We start from the raw sequence: 24,755 nt of genomic DNA on the forward strand, positions 1-24,755 counted from the left end.
GTCGCTCTGGATAAGAGCGTCTGCTAAATGACTAAAATGTAAATCTTTATTGAAGACTCATCTCTTCAGTAGGTCCTATGATTGAGTGCAGTCTGGCCCAGGGGTGTGAAGGTGAACGGAAAGCCTGGCCGGTTCCCCTCCCTCCACCAGGATTCTCTGCTTCTAACCCTATTACAGGGGCTGAGTCACAAGCTTATTGGTGCTCTTCCATCCTGTCCCTAGGAGGGTGTGTCACTTGAGTGGGTTGAGTCACTGACATGATGATCTTCATCTCCGGGTTTGGCGCCCCCCTCGGTTTCGTGCCGTGGGGGAGAGCTTCGTGGCCTACACTCAGCCTTGTCTCTGGGTAGTAAGTTGGTGGTTGAAGATATCCCTGTAGTGGTGTGAGGGCCGTGCTTTGGCAGAGTGGGTGGGGTTATATCCTGCCTGGTTGGCCCTGTCCGGGGGTATCGTCAGATGGGGCCACAGTGTCTCCTAACCCCTCCTGTCTCAGCCTCCAGTATTTATGCTGCAATAGCTTGTGTCGGTGGGCTAGGGTCAGTCTTACGTCTGGAGTATTTCTCCTGTACTATCCAGTGTCCTGTGTGAATTTAAGTATGCTCCCTCTAATATATTCTCTCTCCCCCTCCCTCCCTCTCTCTCCTCCCGGAGGACCTGAGCCCTGGGACCATGCCTCAGGACTACCTGGCCTGATGACCCCTTGCTGTCCCTAGTCCACCTGGTCATGCTGCTGCTCCAGTTTCAACTGTTCTGCCTGTGGCTACTCTGATCTGTTCACCGGACATGCTACCTTGTCCGGACCTGCTGTTTCGACTCTCTCTCTACCGCACCTGCTGTCTCTAAATCTGAAAGCTCGGCTATGAAAAGCCAATTTCCTGAGGTGCTGACCTGCTACACCCTCTACAACAACTGTGATGATGATGATTATTATTATTATTATTTTGATTATAATAATAATACCACCCTGCTGGTCATCTATGAACGTTTGAACATCCTGGCCATGTATTGCTATAATCTCAACCCGGCACAGCCAGAAGAGGACTGGCCACCCCTCAGCCGGGTTCCTCTCTAAGTTTCTTCCTCGGTTCCTGCCTTTCTGGGGAGTTTTTCCTAGCCAAGAGTGTGCAAAGCTGTCATCAAGGCAAAGGGTGGCTACTTTGAAGAATCTCAAATATAAAAAATATTTCGATTTGTTTAACACTTTTTTGGTTACTACATGATTCCATATCTGTTATTTCAGTTTTTATGTCTTCACTACCATTCTACAATGTAGAAAATAGTAAAAATAAAGAAAAACCCTTGAATGAGTAGGTTTTCTAAAACTTTTGACCGGTAGTGTATATTATTCGTAGCCGTCTATTTACCACCACAAACTGATGCCGGCACTAATACAGCTCGTTGAGTGCGGTCTAAGGCCATAAGCAAACAAGAAAATGCACCTCCTGAAGCAGCGCTCCTAGTGGCCTCGGACTTTAATGCAGGCAAACCTAATTTCTACCAGCATGTCATATATTCAACCAGAGAGAAAAACATAACTAACTTCTAACTTTACTCCATACACAGAGACGCATACAAAGCTCTCTCTCACCCTCCATTTGGCAAATCTGACCATAATTATATCCTACTGATTCCTGTTTACAAGCAAAAACGAAAGCAGGAAAGTAATTTGTTACTTTTTTATTTGATTGTATTACGTTAGTTTATTTAGTAAATCTTTTCTCAACTCTATTTCTTGAACTGCATCGTTGGTTAAGGGAATGTAAGTAAGCATTTCAGGGTAAGGTCTGTGACAAATAATAATGTGATTTAAACGTCCTTGAGTGGCCCAGCCAGAGCCCGGACTTGAACCCGATCTAATATCTCTGTAGAGACCTGCAAATAGCTGTGCAGTGACGCTTCCCATCCAACCTGACAGAGCTTGAGAGGATCTGCAAATACAGGTGTGCCAAGCTTGTAGCGTCATATCCAAGAATTGAGGCTGTAATCGCTGCCAAAGGTGCTTCAACAAAGTACTGAGTAAAGGGTCTGAATACTTATGTAAATGTTTTGTTTTTTTTTACATTTTTTGTCATTTAGCAGACGCTCTTATCCAGAGTGACTTACAGTAGTGAATGCATACATTTCATAATTTTTTTCTCCGTACTGGTCCCCCATGGGTCTTATTTCACTATCGCATCACACAACTGTCCCAGACTATGTTTAGGATTATTACTTCTCGCACAGAACAGGTAAACCTTTGTACTATGGGAGATAGTAGATTGACATAGGCAGACAATGACATATGTCATTTTACTATCCCTCATAGTGCAAAAGTTGATAGCGTAGTGCTTCTGCTGTTCTTTAGGCTTACTCATCTTGTTGGCTGACGAAAAGTAAATGTTCTTCCAATATCTTCAACATGCACCTCGGAATTGAATAAGGACACGCGCAGTTGCGTCCATGATGTGTCAGTCTTCACTTGTAGTCTGTGAGAAAGACCCAATCACGTGACAGGCATTGGTTACTAAGAATTGAGCTATCTGAAAGAGCCATGTGAGTGAAAGGTGCTTCGGAGCACACAGCCAGGAGAAGGGAACTATAATTATTATATTCAGCCCAAGGGCACAATGGCCACTGGCTGCAAATGGCATGAATTTTATTATAGGGGGCAGTACGGCCAAACAAAAAGGATGCCATCGTGAAATTCGAGGCATTATCAAGTGCTTGTCAAATTGTGAATGAGAGACTGATGAAGTGTGTGCAGCCTGCGCAAATAAAGAGCCATGACTTCGTGACTTTTTTCAAATCATCATTAGTCACATCATGCATCATTACAATGTATTAAAATTCCAAACATATAGCCCAAAGTTTTTAGCACAACTAAAGTTGCATAAATAAGCATTTAGGCAGACCTGTTTCTTTGTTAACTGTACACAATGTGTGCCCTCCCTCAAATCCTTTGGAAAAAATATATTTCCATTTTATTCAGCTATGTTCAATTGTATTCTTCATACTATAAAATAATGCCACAGAATTCAAAGCAAATCTTATCTTCTAAATTAACTAATGAAGCCCACAGCCATATGGCATAGCCAGATCAGGGCCTAACATAAGGACAACTCAGTATGCTATTCGGTTCTTCTGAAATAGACTACATTTTCTTCATATCATGTTTCTTTAGACCCGTCTAAAATAAATGGATTTATTGTGATGGTGTAAGCTATAGATGCTAAATGTGTTTATGTAAATTAGGTCAATTACCGTGAGACCGGCAGTTATTGGCTTGACAATCTCCGGCTGACAGAATTTCATGACCGCCACAGCCCTAGGTATGAACAGCTTAAAATAATTCAATTTGTTAGCGTATGGTTTCCTATGCGTTGTTGAGTTCAGCTTTCTACTTCACAGGAGAGCCATTTGAATGTAGACTTTATTTGAAATCTAAATGTGTTTTTTTTGCCAGAAATGCCTTCTCGAACATATGAACTTTTATGTGTCTGAATAACAAACTTGTATGCCATCTGTAAATACAAATACATTTTTTTTTGTAAACCATTTCGGGTCCGTTCGTAAATTCAGTCTGGCTATGTACTCCGCTTTCAGAGCACTCTCGACTGAGTTTGCCAGAGCGCAGAATAACTGATGAATTTACGAACGCGCAACACCCGTTGAATATGGCCGATGTCAGTAAACGTCGGCAAAAATGCGTAATTAAATTGTTGCCAGCAGCACAGTTAAGTGTCACCAACATATTCTGGATAACATGAAACAGGCTGACCAGTGGGGTGTTCTCTCATTATGTGTCTGTTAGTAGCTAGCAAGCTAACCAATGTTCGCTTGGGTGCTTGACAGCCGTTGTGAGGTCATCGGCCAGAGCGTCTGGTGTGCGCTCTGAACGCAAAACGCTCTGAATTTACGAACGGACAATCTGACAGCACAGTTGCAGTCACCAACACTCTGGATAACATAACAGCCGAACCAGCTCTGCTAGGGCGAGTAATGTCCAGTGAGCTGTTCTTTCTCTCACTTAGATGTCTGGAAGTAGCTAGCAAGTTAGCTTGGGTGTTTGACTGCTGCTGTTTGTACATTCAGATCAACCCTTAAAGAGATGGGTGGGGCTAAAGCTTAAGAGGGTGTGAATGATGCTGAATGGGTGTAGACAAAGGGCTCTCCAATAATAGTACCAAAACATTCAAAGGCCATTTTCTCAAAAGTGAATTTACAAGTTTATCAACTTTCAAAACAAAATGACTTTCCCATTGTTCCTCAACTGTAGTGTATGATATGCAATTTTGTAGCTCAGTCTCTACTTTTATCCAATGTAAAAAATACAATTTCAAATTTTGCTACATAAGACCGATTTCAGCTGGTCGGTCACATATGGTCTGCTTACATATACATTAGAGGCTATTTATGCATAAAATGTCTATAAAACCAGTATAAACTGTATTTATGATATGACTATTGTCGTGGAAAATTGCAAGATTGTTATAATGCTTGTATTGCATTATAATGGTTGTTTTATTTGACAGAATAGAGTACTCTGTTAACTATTGTGTGTGTGTTTTACTGAGGATGAGCCTCTATGAGATAGCACTGACAGAGGAGATTTGCGATGTCTTTGGGTAATAAAGCATTCCAGAGAACATAAGCTAATGGTTCTGTTCTATACCGTACTAGGGTGAGACGGTTCCAGTTTGGAGTAGGAGGACCAGACACTAGTCTATACAATGAAAACGGTTGACACAGCAGTTGCTGTCTGCTATGTTTTATAGATATCTTTCATACAAATCTTAACCTTGTGACCATTCTATGTATCTGTTGTTCGTCATGTACGTTGAGAGGGGTGTATCTTGGCTATAAAAGATCTTTGTACTTTTGTGTTGTCACTTTCAAATGGTTCATTAGAGATAGCGCATCATTGAAAGTCAAGTGCTTTTGCAAAGCTCTTATTATTAAAGATGTAGTTTAAGTATAACTCTGACTGGTGTGTGAAGTTTGTCTCTCTCCTCATTTGGTAATGCAGAAATTAGCCACCACACTATGTTAGGTTGACTAAGTCTATTACACAATTTCTGATCACATGCCTTACTTTTATTTGCATCACCTATGCATCTACTGCAATTCATTCCAATAAGACTGGTTTGGATTTCTCCCTGACCACAATGGCTGCCATTTTCAACTCATTTCCAGGGGCATTTTGTTGCCCTCGTCATTGAAAATGTTTCATGAATTTTATAGGGCATTTTTGCCCTGAGCCCTGGTCAAATTCCTGACCTGGATCAGCGGATATAGTCAGGTCCAAAAGCATTGGCACCCTTGATAAAGATGAGCAAGACTATAAAATAAATACTTAACTATATTGTATGCCCAAAGAAAAGATGAAATAATAATTGTATACCAATACAATTGCTCAGATAAATATATTACTTGTTAGACAGTTTTTTTCCTCAAAAAGGGGTAAAAATTATTTGCACCTGCCTCGAGTGGCGCAGCGGTCTAAGGCACTGCATCGCAGTTACTACAGACCCGGGTTCATTCCCGGGCTGTGCCACAACCGTCCGTGGTCGGGAGTCCTATAGCACAATTAGCCCAGCGTCGTCCGGGTTAGGTGACGTGTCGGCCGGTGGGGATTTACTTGGTTCATCGCTTCAGCGTCTCCTTGTGGTGGGCTGGGTGCCTGCAGGCTGACCCCGATCGCCAGATAAACTGTGTTTCCTCCGACACATTGGTGCAGCTGGCTTCCAGGTAAAGCTGGCTAATGTTAAGGAAAGCGGTTAGGCGGGTCATGTTTTGGAGGACGCATGACCCTTCGCCTCTCCCATGCCCATTGGAGATTTGCAGCGATGAGACAAGATCGAAAATTGGGGAGAAGGGGGTAAAAAAACAAAAATAAAATGAAAAAAATAAAGCATTAGCACTTTTCAATATCTCACGTTTCAATGACAATGGAAGGAATCCTAGATCATTCATCCATACAGAATCTTTTCAGTTACTTGATATCCTTTGTCTGTGCTTACGGACTGCCCTCCTCAATTCAAGGTACAGGTTTTCAATGGGGTTCGAGTCCGGAGACTGAGATAGCCATTGCAAAATAATTGTTTTTCTTATTTGTGGATTTTGATGCGTGCTTGGGGTTATCGTCTTGCTGGAAGATCCACTTGTGGCCAAGTTTTTGCCTCCTGGCAGAGGCAACCAGGTTTTTGGTTAAAATGTCCAGAGGGCTATTCCACGTATGTAGCTAGATGTATCCAGGCTAGCTTCAGTTAGCAGGAAAGCACACCCAGAACATGATGCTGCCACCCCCGTGCTTCACGGTTGGGATGGTGTTTTTCGGGGGTGCAAGCCTCCCCCTTTTTCCTCCAAACATAACGATGGTCATTATGGCCAAACAGTTCTATTTTTGCTTCATCAGACCAGATGACATTTCTACCAAAAGTATGATCTTTGTCCCCATGTGCATTTGCAAACCGTAGTCTGGCTTTTTTATGGCGGTTTTGGAGCAGCGGCTTCTTCCTTGCTAAGCGGCCTTTCAGGTTATGTCGATATAGGACTCATTTTACTGTGGATATAGATACTTTTGTACCCGTTTCTTCCAGCATCTTCACAAGGTCCTTTGCTGTTGTTCTGGGATTGATTTGCACTTTTTGCAGCAAATACGTTCATCTCTAGGAGACGGACGCGTCTTCATCCTGAGCGGTATGACGGCTGCATGGTCCCATTGTTTGTACAGATGAACGTGGTACCTTCATGCGTTTGGAAATTGCTTCCAAGGATGAACCAGACTTGTGGAGGTCACATTGTTTTTTTTCTGAGGTCTTGGCTGGTTTCTTTTGATTTTCCCATGATGTTAACCTCATGGCTACGGGGCAGTATTTTCACGGCTGGATAAAAAACGTACCCGATTTAATCTGATTATTAGTCCTGCCCAGAAACTAGAATATGCATATAATTATTAGCTTTGGAGAGAAAACACTCCACAGTTTCTGAAACTGTTTGAATGGTGTCTGTGAGTATAACAGAACTCCTATGGCAGGCAAAAACCTGAGATGCTTCTGTTCAGGAAGTACCCTGTTTGAACATTTCTTGCCCTTGTTGATTCTCTCTATCTATTACAAGGGATCTCTGCTGTTACGTGACACTTCCCACGTCTCCAATGAAGTCTCAGAGCCCGGGAAAAACAGGAATGACGTAATTCAAAGCCCTGGCTGAAGCACACGAGAGCAAAAGCTGAGTGGTCACTCAGTGGACTAAGCCTTACGCTCGCGACCCGCCCCGCCCCCGGCTTTCGGTTTTTCCCTCAGTATACAGACAGGCAGATTCCCGGTCGGAATATTATCGCTTTTCTACGAGATAAATTGCATAAAAATTGGTTTTAAACAGCGGTTGACATGCTTCGAAGTACGGTAATGGAATATTTAGAATTTTTTTGTCAAATTCTGCGTCATGCTCGTGGCCGAGATTTAGCGTTGGGATAGTGTCTAGAACGCACGAACAAAACGTCTTGATGGAACATAACGATGGATTATTTGGGACCAAACCTACATTTGTTATTGAAGTAGAAGTCCTGGCAGTGTATTCTGACGAAGAACAAGCAAGGTAAGAACATTTTTCTTATAGGAAATGTGATTTTGGTGAAGGCTAAACTGTTTGGGTGTCTAAATAGCTAGCCCTGTGATGCCGGGCTATGTACTTAGATTATTGCAAAATGTGCTTCATCCGAAAAGCTATTTTAAAAATCGGACATATCGAGTGCATAGAGGAGTTCTGTATCTATAATTCTTAAAATAATTGTTATGCTTTTTGTGAACGTTTATCGTGAGTAATTTAGTAAAATCACCGGAAGTGTTCGGTGGGAATGCTAGTTCTGAACGTCACATGCTAATGTAAAAAGCTGGTTTTTGATATAAATATGAACTTGATTGAACAGACATGCATGTATTGTATAACATAATGTCCTAGGTGTGTCATCTGATGAAGATCATAAAAGGTTAGTGCTGCATTTAGCTATGGTTTGGGTTTATGTGACATGATATGCTAGCTTGAAAAATGGGTGTCTGATTATTTCTGGCTGGGTACTCTGCTGTCATAATCTAATGTTTTGCTTTCGCTGTAAAGCCTTTTTGAAATCGGACAGTGTGGTTAGATAAAGGAGAGACTTGTCTTTAACCTGTCTGGGCTAGGGGGCAGTATTGAGAATTTTGGAAAAAATATGTTCCCATTTTTAACTGCCTCCTACACCAACTCAGAAGCTAGAATATGCATATTATTGTTCAGGTTTGGATAGAAAACACTCTGAATTTTCTAAAACTGTTTGAATGGTGTCTGTGAGTATAACAGAACTCCTATGGCAGGCAAAAACCTGACAAGGTTTCAAGCAGGAAGTACCCTGTCTGACAAGGAGTCGTGCGTCTTGCATCTTTTTATTGAAAAGTAAGGATCTTAGCTGTAACGTGACAATTCCCAGGGCTCCAATAGGCTCTCAGAGCCCGCGAAAAACCTGAAGGTTTACGAGGGAGCCTCAGGTTGAAACAGATTATCGCCTTTTGTAAGTGGCTGCTCCGAGGACCTTTGAATGATGCGCGTGCATGAGTCGATTCTGAGGAGAAATTTTATTCGGCTGTTTAGGCTCAATGCATACTCCCGGTCGGAATATTATCACTTCTCTACGACATAAATGGCATAAAAATTGGTTTTAAACAGCGGTTGACATGCTTCGAAGTACGGTAATGGAATATTTAGACATTTTTGACACGCCAATGCGCCATGCGCGGGACCGTGAAGAAGCATTCTAGAACTCACGAACAAAACGTCGCTGTTTGGATATAACGATGGATTATTTGGGACCAAACCAACATTTGTTATTGAAGTAGAAGTCCTGGCAGTGTATTCTGATGAAGAACAAGCAAGGTAAGAACATTTTTCTTATAGGAAATGTGATTTTGGTGGAGGCTGACCTGGGTGGGTATCTAAATAGCTAGCCCTGTAATGCCGGGCTATGTACTTAGATTATTGCAAAATGTGCTTCATCCGAAAAGCTATTTTAAAATCGGACATATCGAGTGCATAGAGGAGTAATGTATCTATAATTCTTAAAATAATTGTTATGCTTTTTGTGAACGTTTATCGTGAGTAATTTAGCAAACTGTTAGTAAATTCAACGGAAGTTTGCCGGGGGTTATGCGTTTTCTGAACGTCACATGCTAATGCAAAAAGCTGTTTTTTGATATAAATATGAACTTGATTAAACAGACATGCATGTATTGTATAACACAATGTCCTAGGTGTGTCATCTGATGAAGATCATCAAAGGTTAGTGCTGCATTTAGCTGTGGTTTGGGTTTGTGTGACATTATATGCTAGCTTGAAAAATGGCTGTCTGATTTTTTCTGGCTGGGCACTCTGCTGACATAATCTAATGTTTTGCTTTCGTTGTAAAGCCTTTTTGAAATCGGACAGTGGGGTTAGATTAACGAGATTCTTGTCTTTAAATAGCTGTAAAATAGTCATATGTTTGAGAAATTGAAGTAATAGTATTTCTAACGATTCAAAAATCGCGCCACTGGAATTTCAGTAGCTGTTACGTAGGTGGGACGAAATCGTCCCACATACCCGAGAGAGGTTAAATAGCTGTAAAATAGTCATATGTTTGAAAAATGGAAGTTTTCGGATTTTAGAGGAGTTTGTATTTCGCGCCCAACCCATCATTGGATATTGGAGCAGACGTTCCGCTAGCGGAACGTGTAGATGTAAGAGGTTAACCCCTCTAGGGCAGGTGGCACCAAATCGTCCCACCTACGTAACAGCCAGTTGAATCCTGTGGCGCGATATTCAAATACCTTAGAAATGCTATTACTTCAATTTCTCAAACATATGACTATTTTACAGCATTACATATGCATATTCTAGTTACTGGGCAGGAGTAGTAACCAGATTAAATCTGGTACGTTTTTTATCCGGCCGTGTAAATACTGCCCCCTAGCCCTAACAGGTTAAGCAAAGAGGCACTGAGTTTGAAGGTAGGCCTTGAATTACATCCACAGGTACACCTCCAATTGACTCAGATGATGTCAATTAGCCTATCAGAAGCTTCTAAAGCCATGACATCATTTTCTGGAATTTTCCAAGCTGTTTAAAGGCACAGTCAACTTAGTGTATATGTAAACTTCTGACCCACTGGAATTGTGATACAATGAATTATAAGTGAAATAATCTGTCTGTAAACAATTGTTGGAAAAATGACTTGTGTCATGCACAAAGTAGATGTCCTTACCGACTTGACAAAACTATAGTTTGTTAACAAGAAATTTGTGGAGTGGTTGCAAAATGAGTTTTAATGACTCCAACCTAAGTGTATGTAAACTTCAACTGTATATACCCAGTACAAAAAATGTTTGTGTGTGTGTATATGCTTTTGTGTGTGTGTGTGTATTAGAGGTCGACCGATTAATCGGAATGGCCGATTAATTAGGGCCGATTTCAAGTTTTCATAACAATCGGAAATCGGTATTTTTGGACGCCGATTTGGCCGATTTATTTTTTTAGACCTTTATTTAACTAGGCAAGTCAGTTAAGAACACATTCTCATTTTCAATGACGGCCTAGGAACGGTGGGTTAACTGCCTTGTTCAGGGGCAGAACGACAGATTTTTACCTTGTCAGCTCAGGGATTCAATCTTGCAACCTTACGGTTAACTAGTCCAACGGTCTAACCACCTGCTTTACGTTGCACTCCACGAGGTTACGCGAATGCAGTAAGAAGCTAAGGTAAGTTGCTATAGCTAGCATTAAACTTATCTTATAAAAAACAATCAATCAATCATAATCACTAGCTAACTACACATGGTTGATGATATTACTAGTTTATCTAGCCTGTCCTGCGTTGCATATAATCGCTTCGGTACACGTTGCTCCAACCATAAACATCAATGCCTTTCTTATAATCAATACACAAGTATATATTTTTAAACCTGCATATTTAGTTAATATTGCCTGCTAACATGAATTTCTTTTAACTAGGGAAAATGTGTCACTTCTCTTGCAAACAGAGTCAGGGTATATGCAGCAGTTTGGGCCGCCTGGCTTGTTGCGAACTGTGAAGACTATTTCTTCCTAACAAAGACAGCCTACTTCGCCAAACGGGGATGATTTAACAAAAGTGCATTTGCGAAAAAAGCACAATCGTTGCATAACTGTACCTAACCATAAACATCAATGCCTTTCTTAAAATCAATACACAGAAGTATATACTTTTAAACCTGCATATTTAGCTAAATGAAATCCAGGTTAGCAGGCAATATTAACCAGGTGAAATTGTGTCATTTTGCGTTCATTGCACGCAGTCAGGGTATATTTAACACTTTGGGTAATTTGTCAGAATTTTACGTAATTATGACATAACACTGAAGGTTGTGCAATGTAACAGGAATAACGTTTTGTTTTCGAGATGATAGTTTCCGGATTCGACCATATTAATGACCTACGGCTCGTGTTTCTGTGTGTTATTATGTTATAATTAAGTCTATGATTTGATAGAGCAGTCTGAGCGATGGTAGGCAGCAGCAGGCTCGTAAGCATTCATTCAAAACAGCACTTTCGTGCGTTTTGCCAGTAGCCCTTCACAATGCATTGCGCTGTTTATGACTTCAAGCCTATCAACTCCCAAGATTAGGCTGGTGTAACCCATGTGAAATGGCTCGCTAGTTAGCCGGGTGCGCGCTAATAGCGTTTCAAACGTCACTCGCTCTGAGATTTAGAGTAGTTTTTTCCCTTCCTCTACATGGGTAACGCTGCTTCGAGGGTGGCTGCTGTCGATGTGTTCCTGGTTCGAGCCCAGGTAGGAGCGAGGAGAGGGACGGAAGCTATACTGTTACACTGGCAATACTAAAGTGCCTACAAGAACATCCAATAGTCAAAGGTATATGAAATACAAATCATATAGAGAGAAATAGTCCTATAATTCCTATAATAACTACAACCTAAAACATCTTACCTGGGAATATTGAAGACTCATGTTAAAAGGAACCACCAGCTTTCATATGTTCTCATGTTCTGAGAAAGGAACTTAACCTCTCTAGGGTAGGGGGCAGTATTTTCACAACCGGATAAAAAACGTACCCGATTTAATCTGGTTATTACTACTGCCCAGAAACTAGAATATGCATATAATTGTTTGATTTGGATAGAAAACACCCTAAAGTTACTAAAACTGTTTGAATGGTGTCTGTGAGTGAGTATAACAGAACTCATATGGCAGGCCAAAACCTGAGAAGATTCTGTACAGGAAGTGCCCTCTCTGACCATTTCTTGGCCTTCAATACTATCTTTAACGAAAACAGAGGATCTCTGCTGTAACGTGACACTTTCTAAGGCTCCCATAGGCTCTCAGAAGGCGCCAGAACGTTGAATGATGACTTTGCAGCCCCTGGCTGAAAAACAGTAGCGCATTTGGATAGTGGTCGATCTGAGAACAATGAGACGGGTGCGCGCGTGCATGTGAAGAGGCCATTTTACATTTTCAGTCTTTGAACGAAAAAGACGTCTCCCGGTCGGAATATTATCGCTATTTTACGAGAAAAATCGCATAAAAATTGATTTTAAACAGCGTTTGACATGCTTCGAAGTACAGTAATGGAATATTTTGAATTTTTTTGTCACGATACGCGTCCGCGCGTCACCGTTCGGATAGTGTCTTGAACGCAAGAACAAAACAGAGGATATTTGAACATAACTATGGATTATTTTGAACCAAAACAACATTTGTGGATGAAGTAGAAGTCCTGGGAGTGCATTCTGACGAAGAACAGCAAAGGTAATCCAATTTTTCTTATAGTAATTCTGAGTTTAGTGAACGCCAAACTTGGTGGGTGTCAAATTAGCTAGCCCGTGATGGCGAGCTATCTACTCAGAATATTGCAAAATGTGCTTTTGCCGAAAAGCTATTTTAAAATCGGACATAGCGATTGCATAAAGGAGTTCTGTATCTATAATTCTTAAAATAATTGTTATGTTTTTTATGAATGTTTATCGTGAGTAATTTAGTAAATTCACCGGAGGTTTTCGGTATGTTTGCTAGTTCTGAACGTCACATGCTAATGTAAAAAGCTGTTTTTTTATATAAATATGAACTTGATTGAACAAAACATGCATGTATTGTATAACATAATGTCCTAGGAGTGTCATCTGATGAAGATCATCAAAGGTTAGTGCTGCATTTAGCTGTGGTTTTGGTTTTTGTGACATTATATGCTAGCTTGAAAAATGGGTGTGTGATTATTTATGGCTGGGTACTCTCCTGACATAATCTAATGTTTTGCTTTCGTTGTAAAGCCTTTTTGAAATCGGACAATGTGGTTAGATTAACGAGAGTCTTGTCTTTAAAATGGTGTAAAATAGTCATATGTTTGAGAAATTGAAGTAATAGCATTTCTAAGGTATTTGAATATCGCGCCACTCGATTCCACTGGCTGTTGACTAGGTGGGACGATTTCGTCCCACATACCCTAGAGAGGTTAAACGTTAGCTTTTTTACATGGCACATATTGCACTTTTACTTTCTTCTCCAACACCTTGTTTTTGCATTATTTAAACCAAATTGAACATGTTTCATTATTTATTTGAGGCTAATTTGATTTTCTTGATGTATTATATTAAGTTAAAATAAGTGTTCATTCAGTATTGTTGTAATTGTCATTATTACAAATAAAACAATATTTTTTAAACCGGCCGATTATTCGGCATCGGCCTTTTTTGGTCCTCCAATAATCGGTATCGGCATTGAAAAAGCATAAATTGGTCGACCTCTAGTGTGTATGCACCTATGTTTGTGTTGCTTCACAGACCCTGCTGTTCCATAAGGTGTTTTTTAAATCTAATTTTACTGCTTGCATGAGTTACTTGATTTGGAATACAGTTCCATGCAGTCATGGCTCTATTAAGTACTGTGTGCCTTCCATAGTCAGTTCTAGACTTGAGGACTGTGAAAAGACCTTGTGGTATGTCTTGAGTGAACATGGAGTATAGGAGGTGACTCAGCATGCATCCCTGAGGGGCCCCCGTGCATGGGTGGTAAGGGTAGGCAACAACACATCTGCTACACTGGCTACACTGATGCGCTACACGGGGGCCCCTGAGGGGTGCATGCTCGGTCCCCTCCTGTACTCCCTGTTCACTCACGACTCCAACACCATCATTAAGTTTGCCGATGACACAACAGCAGTAGGCCTGATCACTGACAACGATGAGACAGCCTACAGGGAGGAGGTCAGAGACCTGGCCGTGTGGTGCCAGGACAACAACCTCCCCCTCAACGTGATCAAGACAAAAGATATGATTGTCGACTACAGGAAAAGGAGGAAAGAGCACGCCCCCGTTCTCATCGACAGGGCAGTAGTGGAGCAGGTTGAGAGCTTCAAGTTCCTTGGTGTCCACATCACCAACAAACTATCATGGTCCAAGCACACCAAGACAGTTGTGAAGAGGGCACGACAAAGCCTATTCCCCTCAGGAGACTGAAAAGATTTGACATGGGTCCTCAGATCCTCAAAAAGTTCTACAACTGCATGGTGAGCATCACTGGAGCCAAGCTTCCAGCCATCCAGGACCTCTATACCAGGTGCTGTCAGAGGAAGGCCCTAAAAATGGTCAAAGACTCCAGCCACCATAGACTGGTCTCTCTGCTACCAAGCTGTACCGCTCACCAAGTCTAGGTCCAAAATGCTTCTTAACAGCTTCTACCCCCAAGCCATAAGACTCCTGAACAGCTAATCAAATGGCTACGCAGACTATTTGCATTGCCCCCCCCCTCTTTTACACTGTTGCTACTCTGTTTATCATTTATGCATAGTCACTTTAACTCTACCAACATGTACATATTGCCTCAATTATCTCAACTAACCAGAGTCCCCACACATTGTACCAGTACCCCTGTATATAGCCTTACTATTGTTATGTTACAGCTGCGCTTGAATTATTTGTTTTATTTTTTACATAACCAACAATGTAGTTAAGAAAAATAAGTGTTAAGGGCTTGTAAGTAGGCATTTCACTGTAAGGTCTACCTACACCTGTTGTATTCGGCGCATGTGACAAATAACATTTGATATTGCACGTCCGCCTGTGGCTTGTAACTGCGCGTGCAGTTAGCAAGTGGCTAGTCAAAAACACTTCATTGAGGCAATGCTGAAACATCAATCCAGGTTTGAGCGAGTGACAACTTCTCTTTGATGTTGATTTCGGCAAAAAAAATAATTGTATCTAGCAAATTCAGCAGGCTATGATGTGAAAAAGGCTATTAGAAGTGTCATCTTTCTTTTATTACTTATCGTTATTGGCTTATCAATGCACATGGCACTTTTTTCCTCCCACTCCTATAGATAAAATCATTTTAGAATGTCAGAAGTTTTACTGTGCGTGAACTTTCAAATGTATCCTGTCATTACTATGTAATTTGATATTAAAAAAAGAATGTACACAAAAAACAAAAAAATCCCAAAATAAATAAATTCAGTCATCTTCTTCAAATTAAGGGGATGATGACGCAATGTTTATGAGAGTGAGGGATTCTGATCAGTGTCGCAGTTCATACACTTCATTCAGGATTAATGGAATTAACCTGCCCCGGAGCAGGTTAGTTCTGAAGCATTCGTTGCCATAGAAATGTACCTGGCTAAAAGATGAGCCAGTTTTGTGGTACCAGTTACCCCGAATTTTGTATTTGGATTTATTAGGGATCCCCATTAGCTCATCACAATCCCCGCTGTTTGGTGCACAAATTTGTTTACATTCCTGTTAGTGAGCATTTCTCCTTTGCCAAAATAATCCATCCACTTGACAGGTGTGGCATATCAAGAAGCTGATTAAACAGCATGATCATTACACAGGTGCACCTTGTGCTGGGGACAATAAAAGGCCCTTCTAAAATGTGTACTTTGGTTACACCACACATTGTAGTGCTGACTGCAGGATGTCCACCTCAGCTGTTGCCAGAGAATTGAATGTTAATTTCTCTACCATAAGCCAACTCCGTTGTTTTAGAGAACTTGGCAATACGTCCAACCGGCCGCACAACCGCAGACCACGTGTATGGCGTTGTGTGGGCGAGCGGTTTGCTTATGTAAATGTTGTGGAGTAATAATGCTATATGATGTACTGTTCTAGTTTTTGCTTTATGTGTAATGTAAGTGCCTTAATGTGTTTGGACCCCAGGAAGAGTAGCTGCTGCCATTGCAGCAAGCTAACGGGAATTCCTAATAAATAGAAAAACAAATGTAACCTAATTTTTTAAGTGATTTGTTTGACAATCAGGTGAAAACATCATGACTGGCTGAGTTCATGCAACATTAAAAAAGGTAATACATTTTTACAGTACATTTTTTTATTCCATATCTACTATAAAAAGCATTTAAAAAATGAGGTCCATTGAAGAAAATGTACCCCCCTATGTAAATCAAAGGCCCATCCAAATGATTAGTTATGGCGCTGGCCCTGAACCCCATTGAAAACTTGTGGTTTGCATTGAAGAGGACAATCCATAAGCGCAGACGAAGTATATCAAGGATCTGGAAAGATATTGTATGGATGGTCTAAGATCACTCACATTTCTTTTCTTTTTTTAAGGATCAGTGCTGTTATCCTCGCAAGGTTAGGTAATGAAAGGTACTTAAAAACCGGGGTGCCAATAATTTCAACTCTTATTTTTTGGGAAAAAAATATATTACTTGTTAAACAAAATCTCTTTATCTGAGCAACAGAATTAGGTACAAAATAATTATTATTTATTTGATAGTCGTTTTTGCACACCTTTATCAAAGGAGCCAATAATTTTAAACCTGAGTGTACACTACCGGTCAAAAGTTTTAGAAGACCTACTCATTCAAGTTTTTACATTTTTTTCTACATTGTTGAATAATGGTGAAGACAGCAAAACTATGAAATAACACATATGGAATCATGTAGTAACCAAAAAAAGTGTTAAAACAAATCAAGATATATTTGAGATTCTTCAAAGTAGCCACCCTTTGCCATGATGACAACTTTGCACACTCTTGGCATTCTCTCAACCAGCTTCATGAGATAGTCACCTGGAATGCATTTCAATTAAAAGTTGTGCCTGTTAATTTGTGGAATTTCTTACCTTCTTAATGCGTTTGAGCCAATCAGCTGTGTTGTGACAAGGTAGGGGGTATACAGAAGATAGCCTCTTTTGGTAAAAGACCAAGCCCTATTTGGTAAAAGACCAAGTCCATATTATGGCAAGAACAGCTCAAATAAGCAAAGAGAAATGACAGTCCATTACTTTAAGACATGGTCGGAACATTTCAAGAATTTTGAAAGTTTCTCAAAGTGCAGTCGCAAAAACCATCAAGCGCTATGATGAAACTGGCTCTCATGAGGCCCGCCACAAGAATGGAAGACCCAGAGTTACCACAGCTGCAGAGGATACGTTCATTAGTTACCATCCTCAGAAATTGCAGCCCAAATAAATGCTTCACAGAGTTCAAGTAACAGACACATCAACTGTTCAGAGGAGACTGTGTGAATCAGGCCTTCATGGTCGAATTCCTGCAAAGAAACCACTACTAAAAGGACACCATTAAGAAGAAAACTTGCTTGGGCCAAGAAACACGAGCAATGGACATTAGACCGATGGAAAATTTGTCCTTTGGTCTGGAGTCCAAATTTGAGATTTTTGGTTCCAACCGCCGTGTCTTCGTGAGATACGGTATGGGTGAACGGATGATCTCCGCATGTGTATTTCCCCACGTAAAGCATAGAGGAGTGTTTTGGTGTGGGGGTGCTTTGCTGGTGAGACTGTGATTTATTTAGAATTCAAGGCACACTTAACCAGCATGGCTACCAAAGCATTCTGCAGCGATACATCATCACATCTCTGCTTGCACTTAGTGGGACTATCATTTGTTTTTCAACAGGACAATGACCCAACACACCTCCAGGCTGTGTAAGGGCTATTTTACCAAGAAGGAGAGTGATGGAGTGCTGCATCAGATGGCCTGGTCTCCACAATCCGCCGACCTCAACCAAATTGAGATGGTTTGGGATTAGTCGGACCGCAGAGTGAAGGAAAAGCAGCCAACAAGTGGTCAGCATGTGGGAACTCCTGGAAAAGCATTCCAGGTGAAACTGGTTGAGAGAATGCCAAGAGTGTGCAAAGCTGTCATCAAGGCAAAGGTTGGCTATTTGAAGAATCTCAAATATATTTTGATTTGTTTAACACCGTTTTGCTTACTACATGATTCCATAGTTTTGATGTCCTTACGATTATTCTACAATGTAAAACATATAAAAAATAAAGAAAAACCTTTGAATGAGTCAGTGTTCTAAAACTTTTGACCAGTAGTGTATATACACACGATCTTGACTTTCAACAGCAAGGTCTGAAACAAAGCTCCAGGACAAGAATTTCAGAGGAGCAGAAGGCCGTTGTCGTGATAACCCTGAAAAAGCCAAGTTTTCTACTATGCACTCGAATGGTAAGACAAAGTGCCCCTGACACATGAATATTGCACCTCTGTTGGTGTTCAAACGAGACATTCTTCAGTTTAATTGTGCTGCCCAAACTCAGTTTCTACTTCCATCAACTAGGGATGTAAAACAACTGTTTACTGTTGGGTGATTATCTTCATCTCACTTTAGCCTAAATGAAATGACATAATTTTTTTTAATGATAGCTAAACTTAAATTTGTCTCATCTTTACTGTTGATTGACTTACAGGTACAAGAAGAAGGGCTTTGAATGTGGATGGGTTTTCATAAAAAAGATCCACATATTAAATATAAATATTTTATACATTTGACAGCAGCTCTCAGGTTTAAGATCCTTGCAGCTATACATTGTTCATTTACAAAATCATGACATCAAAAACAAACAGAACAAGAGATTTGATGTTTTTGGGTTGAGATTAGGTAAGACAGTGGTCCTAGCCTCATTATGTCATTTTCAACAATTAAGGAATGCATTTAATTTCTAGAAGTTACAAATCAGCAACAGGACATTTTATGGTTTTAAAAATCAATTTTCAACAGAAATAATTCATTTTCTCTAGAGGGGGTCTCTAAAATGAACTTACCACATCATCAACTTGTGATCGGTCAGCGATGTCAATTGGAACAACCTCAGCCTCCTCCCATTCCTCTGGGGAAAGACCATGGGGCTTCAAAGAGAAAGTGAGGGGGACTTATACTGTTAACACGTTTCCACTGGTGTAATAACAGATTAGGAAAAAAAAGTGACATTACATATACCTTGATAAATGCAACAGAGTTTATTATCTCTGCATAAATTCATGCAGAATATATTGGTAAAGACATTGCAAATCGAGAAGATTCTGAATTTCAGAATGATATTTAGTTTTATTATTGCCCAATCCCAATACTGTGTTAAGTCCGCATTAGTGTAATAATTACTGGAAAAAAATATGTTGCGAAATTCTCACATTTTCTGTGGTCCCCATGTCTAGTTTGTGCCAGGTCTCAATCTTAATGAAAAAGTCATCCTTCATGTATTCATTCTGCGAAAAGAAAAATAAGTAAAAATGTCTGCATAATGTATACACGCACACTGTAAACAAAAATAAGGTATTATAAATGAAAAACACTTACGGTCACAACTGCATGATCCCAGATTTAGAGCAAGATGAACAAGGTAGATAGGGGAAAAAGAGAAAAGAAATAAGAAGATAGGTGATAATAGAACATTAAGGATGTTCCTACTAAAATGTTACCACCACAGTATAATTAGCCACACATACAAATCCAAGCTATAAATCAAATACAAGTTATTTTTAAAGCTAGATACACCAAAGTTGGTGAACATATTCTTACTATATTGCCGTGCTTCTAAAAATCAAGTTAGATTGGATCGTGCCCATCTCTCCCATTAATTTGGGATTGAGGTTTACAGCGGGATCTAAACTCAGCAAAAAAGAAACGTCCCTTTTTCAGGACCCTGTCTTTCAAAGAATTCGTAAAAATCCAAATAACTTCACAGATCTTCATAGTAAAGGGTTTAAACACTGTTTCCCATGCTTGTTCAATGAACCATGAACAATTAATGAACATGCACCTGTCAAACGGTCGTTAAGACACTAACAGCTTACAGACGGTAGGCAATTAAGGTCACAGTTATGAAAACCTAGGACACTAAAGAGACTCTGAAAAACATCAAAAGAAAGATGCCCAGGGTCCCTGCTCATCTGCGTGAACATGCCTAAGGCATGCTGCAAACAGGCATGAGGACTGCAGATGTAGCCAGGGCAATAAATTGCAATGTCCGTACTGTGAGACGCCTAAGACAGCGCTACAGGGAGACAGGACGGACAGCTGATCGTCCTCGCAGTGGCAGACCACGTGTAACAACACCTGCACAGGATCGGTATATCCGAATATCACACCTGCGGGACAGGTACAGGATGGCAACAACAAATGCCCGAGTTACACCAGGAACGCACAATCTCTCCATCAATGCTCAGACTGTCCGCAATAGGCTGAGAGAGGCTGGACTGAGGGCTTTTAGGCCTGCTGTAAGGCAGGTCCTCACCAGACATCACCGGCAACAACGTCGCCTATGCGCACAAACCCACCGTCGCTGGACCAGACAGGACTGGCAAAAAGTGCTCTTCACTGACGAGTTGCGGTTGTGTCTCACCGGGGGGGATGGTCAGATTCGCCTTTATCGCCGAAGGAATGAGCGTTACACCGAGGCCTGAACTCTGGAGCGGGATTGATTTGTAGGTGGAGGGTCCGTCATGTTCTGGGGCAGTGTGTTACAGCATCATCGGACTGAGCTTGTGGTCATTGCAGGCAATCTCAACGCTGTGCATTACAGGGAAGACATCCTCCTCCCTCATGTGGTACCCTTCCTGCAGGCTCATCCTGACATGACCCTCCAGCATGACAATGCCACCAGCCATACTGCTCGTTCTGTGCGTGATTTCCTGCAAGACAGGTATGTCAGTGTTCTGCCATGGCCAGCGAAGAGCCCGGATCTCAATCCCATTGAGCACGTCTGGGACCTGTTGGATTGGAGGGTGAGGGCTAGGGCCATTCCCCGACATAAATGTCCGGGAACTTGCAGGTGCCTTGGTGGAAGAGTGGGGTAACATTTCACAGCAAGAACTGGCAAATCTGGTGCAGTCCATGAGGAGGAGATGCACTGTAGTACTTAATGCAGCTGGTGGCCACACCAGATACTGACTGTTACTTCTGATTTTGACCCCTCCCCCCTTTGTTCAGGGATACATTATTCCATTTGTTAGTCACATGTCTGTGGAACTTGTTCAGTTTATGTCTCAGTTGTTGAATCTTATGTTCATACAAATATTTACACATGTTAAGTTTGCTGAAAATAAACGCAGTTGACAGTGAAAGGATGTTTCTTTTTTTGCTGAGTTTAGATAACAGTATGTAGTTAGTAATTCAAAAATCATGTTAAACACTATTAAACACTATTAAACACTATTTTACTCCTGAACTTATTTAGGCTTGGAATAACAAAGGTGTTGTATACTTATTGACACATGACATTTCAGCTTTTTATTTAATTAATTTGTTTTAAAAAATCCACTTATACATTATGGGTATTGTGTGTAGGCCAGTGACAATCAATTTTAAATACAGGCTATAACAACAAAATGTGGAGAAAGTTGAGGAATGTGAACACTTTCTGAAGGCACTGTATAAGCTAACTCACTACAGCCCGTTCCTCATCAGACTGTCACTGCTCCATCATGTGTGTGCCACACAGACACTTTAGTCCTGCATCGGGTCGGATACCCACAGTTCCCCGCGGGTGATCAGCAAAAAAAAGAATCCACTGGTTAGTGGAATGAAAACATTCCCGCAATTACATTGCGGGCCGAAAACATTTTAAATCAAGATAATGAACCTTAACCTAGGAGCTTGATGTACTTCCTTTCTGTGAGCGGCAAGGCAGACATAAGGCTATTAGCCACACACGCATTGAGTTTGTGTGGAGCCGGGAACTGTCACTTATTTATGTGATGCTAAAACTTTCTATTTTGGCCACGCAGAGAGCTTATGGTCTCTTCCCACATGAGAATACGACACATTGCCAAGTTTACTTTCCCTGAATAGCCTAGCTCACATGAAAATTGCTAACATAGGCCGAACCAGAGAAATAAAAAGGTTATAAGGGAATATAGGCTACAACATTGTGGCGAGTGAAAGTGAAATCCCCAGTTTGGAAGGACAACAACAACACGGTAGATGGAGACAGCCTGCACAAAGTGCAAGCAGGTAGGCCTATTTGTCTTGATAAGTGAATTATTACATTCATTCAGGCTTTCGTTCATTAGACCATATAGTGTAAACTACACCTGCATATAGTGTAAACTACACCGTGCTTCTACACCTGCATTGCTTGCTGTTTGGGGTTTTAGGCTGGGTTTCTGTACAGGACTTTGAAGATATCAGCTGATGTAAGAAGGGCTATATAAATACATTTAATTTGATTTGATTTAAACCGGTTCATCTGGTAAAAGTTTGAGTAGTCTACTAAATAAATATAGCCTATTTCCGCAGACTATATTAGATTTATTCAAGTTTGAATTAAGCCTAAACTATTTGATTATCTAAACAATATTGAATGTAAGGGTAGGCCTATTGTTTTGTTATGTCAATTATAGGCTTTCATTAGGTAAGAAGGCTAATTAGAAGGCTATTTTTCTCAAAGTGATTTGAGTGATGCATCACATTGTGAAAAGTTTGTTCTTAATTCATGGCATGGTTTCCTTTTATGCAAATGTTGAATAGACAGGCAGACAAGTTTATTCAAGCAAGAAAGAAGAATAGTAGTAATAATTATTATTATAATAAAGCCTACTACTATGGAGTCATATAAACAATTAAACAAATTGATGTTATATGACGGGTAACGGATCAGCTCTCGGAATAATTCTATGGGTCAGGTTGCGAATAAAAATCTGTCCCGATGTCTGGTATCGGGCTCGGAATTGATGTGGCCGGCGTGGAACAGGCGCAACTCCAAAACACTGACCAGTGCAGGACTCCAACATACACACCTGTTCCACGCTGAAGCTCCACCATAAAGGAATACTAGAAAATATCTGCCTGCACTTAGCCTCTGCCCAGGCTTTCAAAAACATTATGCTTAGTCATGATTCATCCAGTTGGTGCATTCGATTTTGAGCTATAGAAAAACTTTTGTTAAAGCAGTTTGTTTTTTACACATTTTTGGGGTTACGATACCATCTCATATCACAATGTTTTATGCGTACATAATCACGATAGGACAAAGGTTGACGTTGCCCAAACCTATAGATGACTGCTTTTTTCGAGAAGAAATTGTGACCACAGAATCTGGGAAAACCAGATGCTATGAATATTATTCACGAGATAACTTGAGCTGGAAACTCAATCAAACCACACACACACACACACACACACACACACACACACACACACACACACACAGAGTCCTGAACACTCACTGGTGCGACAATAGGGGTAGGCATTCCAAGCTTTCTCGTGGAAGACAAGGGCTCCCTCTGGAGCAAACATCTGGATGAAACTGGGTACCTTGCTGTAACAGTGAGAGGATAGAATGGATTCATTCATGCAACAAAAACAGTTATGAGTTATTGTTTAAATGTCCTCCAAGTAGGGTTCTTATACTTTCAACACAGGTGGAAGGAATCAACACAATCAGTAAATTAAAAAAAATATGGTCGCTAATAGTAAAAGTAATTGAAAGTTCTACATACTCAACTAGCTAGCTACCCTCTGACTGAAGCCATTTTCCAGTGACAATGGTTTGTTCTGTATTGGGATTTCCATCAAACCATTTTTATGCAAAGTTCTCTTGTACCCAAAAACTTACTTGAACTGCAAAGCATGTATTGGGGACCAGTGTTTATCACCGTTTGAGGTATGGAAAGCCCAGCTCACCCTTTTATGATATGGTTTTCTAGGTCTACAAGTTGACAAAAAAAGCTACTCATAATAGGTTGTGTTCAATACACTGCAACTGTTACAAAAGGGGGGAAGTGATCAGTTCTCTCTGGCTACAGATTTGCATTTTGACAGACAGGCAGACAGGCAAAATGTATGATTACACTTTAACCCGGCGCTTAGTGGAGACCGGTTTTTATTTATTTTTATAAAATGAGAAAAAATATGCCCGGCAATTGACATGGTTGGATTGAATTAGAGTACCGTAATTTCCGGACTATTGAGCGCACCTGAATATAAGCCGCAACCACTGAATTTAAAAGATATATATTATTTTGAACATAAATAAGCCGCACATGTCTATAAGCCGCAACACCTCGGCCGTCTGCTCTCTGTGTGTTGACCCAGCCTTCGAGCTCATTTTCTAGTTCCGGCCATCTGCTTTTCTTCTCTCTGAAAGCTTTAGTTGTCTTTTTGCATGGAGTCAATTCCTCACGCTGCTGTTTCCAACGACTCATTAAGACCAAGCTCCCGTGCAGCAGCTCTATTTCCTTTTCCAACAACCAGATCAATCGCCTTCAACTTGAAAGCTGCATCATATGCATTTCTCCGTGTCTTTGCCATGATGAGGGTGACAAAATGACTACCGTAATCAGAATGATGGAAAGTTTGAGAGCGCTCGATTTAATCTAAACAGGAAACAAAAAAGTTGTTTGACCTTAACCCGTTCGGCAATTTCATTGGTCTAATGAAAGCTTCATGCCGCCAAAAAACTGAGCACGTTACAGAATGTGTTTTTTTGGAGAAAATAAAAATTGAAAGCGGGA

At 40.7% G+C, this 24,755-nt stretch overlaps 1 protein-coding gene across 2 annotated transcripts in view; it reads right to left on the reverse strand.

The window, feature by feature from the left end:
• Window positions 1–24,755, reverse strand: part of pitpnbl (phosphatidylinositol transfer protein, beta, like) — a 77,015-nt gene that overhangs the window by 38,678 nt on the left and 13,582 nt on the right. For both annotated transcript variants that reach the window (XM_029726960.1, XM_029726961.1), the window contains 4 exons: window positions 23,469–23,560; window positions 19,600–19,607; window positions 19,434–19,508; window positions 19,068–19,151 (listed from right to left, as the gene is read on the reverse strand). In XM_029726960.1, coding sequence (XP_029582820.1) covers window positions 19,068–19,151; window positions 19,434–19,508; window positions 19,600–19,607; window positions 23,469–23,560 — 259 coding nt within the window. The remainder of the gene's footprint in view (window positions 1–19,067; window positions 19,152–19,433; window positions 19,509–19,599; window positions 19,608–23,468; window positions 23,561–24,755) is intronic.

This window comes from Salmo trutta, chromosome 32, assembly GCF_901001165.1.
Source record: "Salmo trutta chromosome 32, fSalTru1.1, whole genome shotgun sequence".
Classification (NCBI taxonomy): Eukaryota; Metazoa; Chordata; class Actinopteri; order Salmoniformes; family Salmonidae; genus Salmo; species Salmo trutta.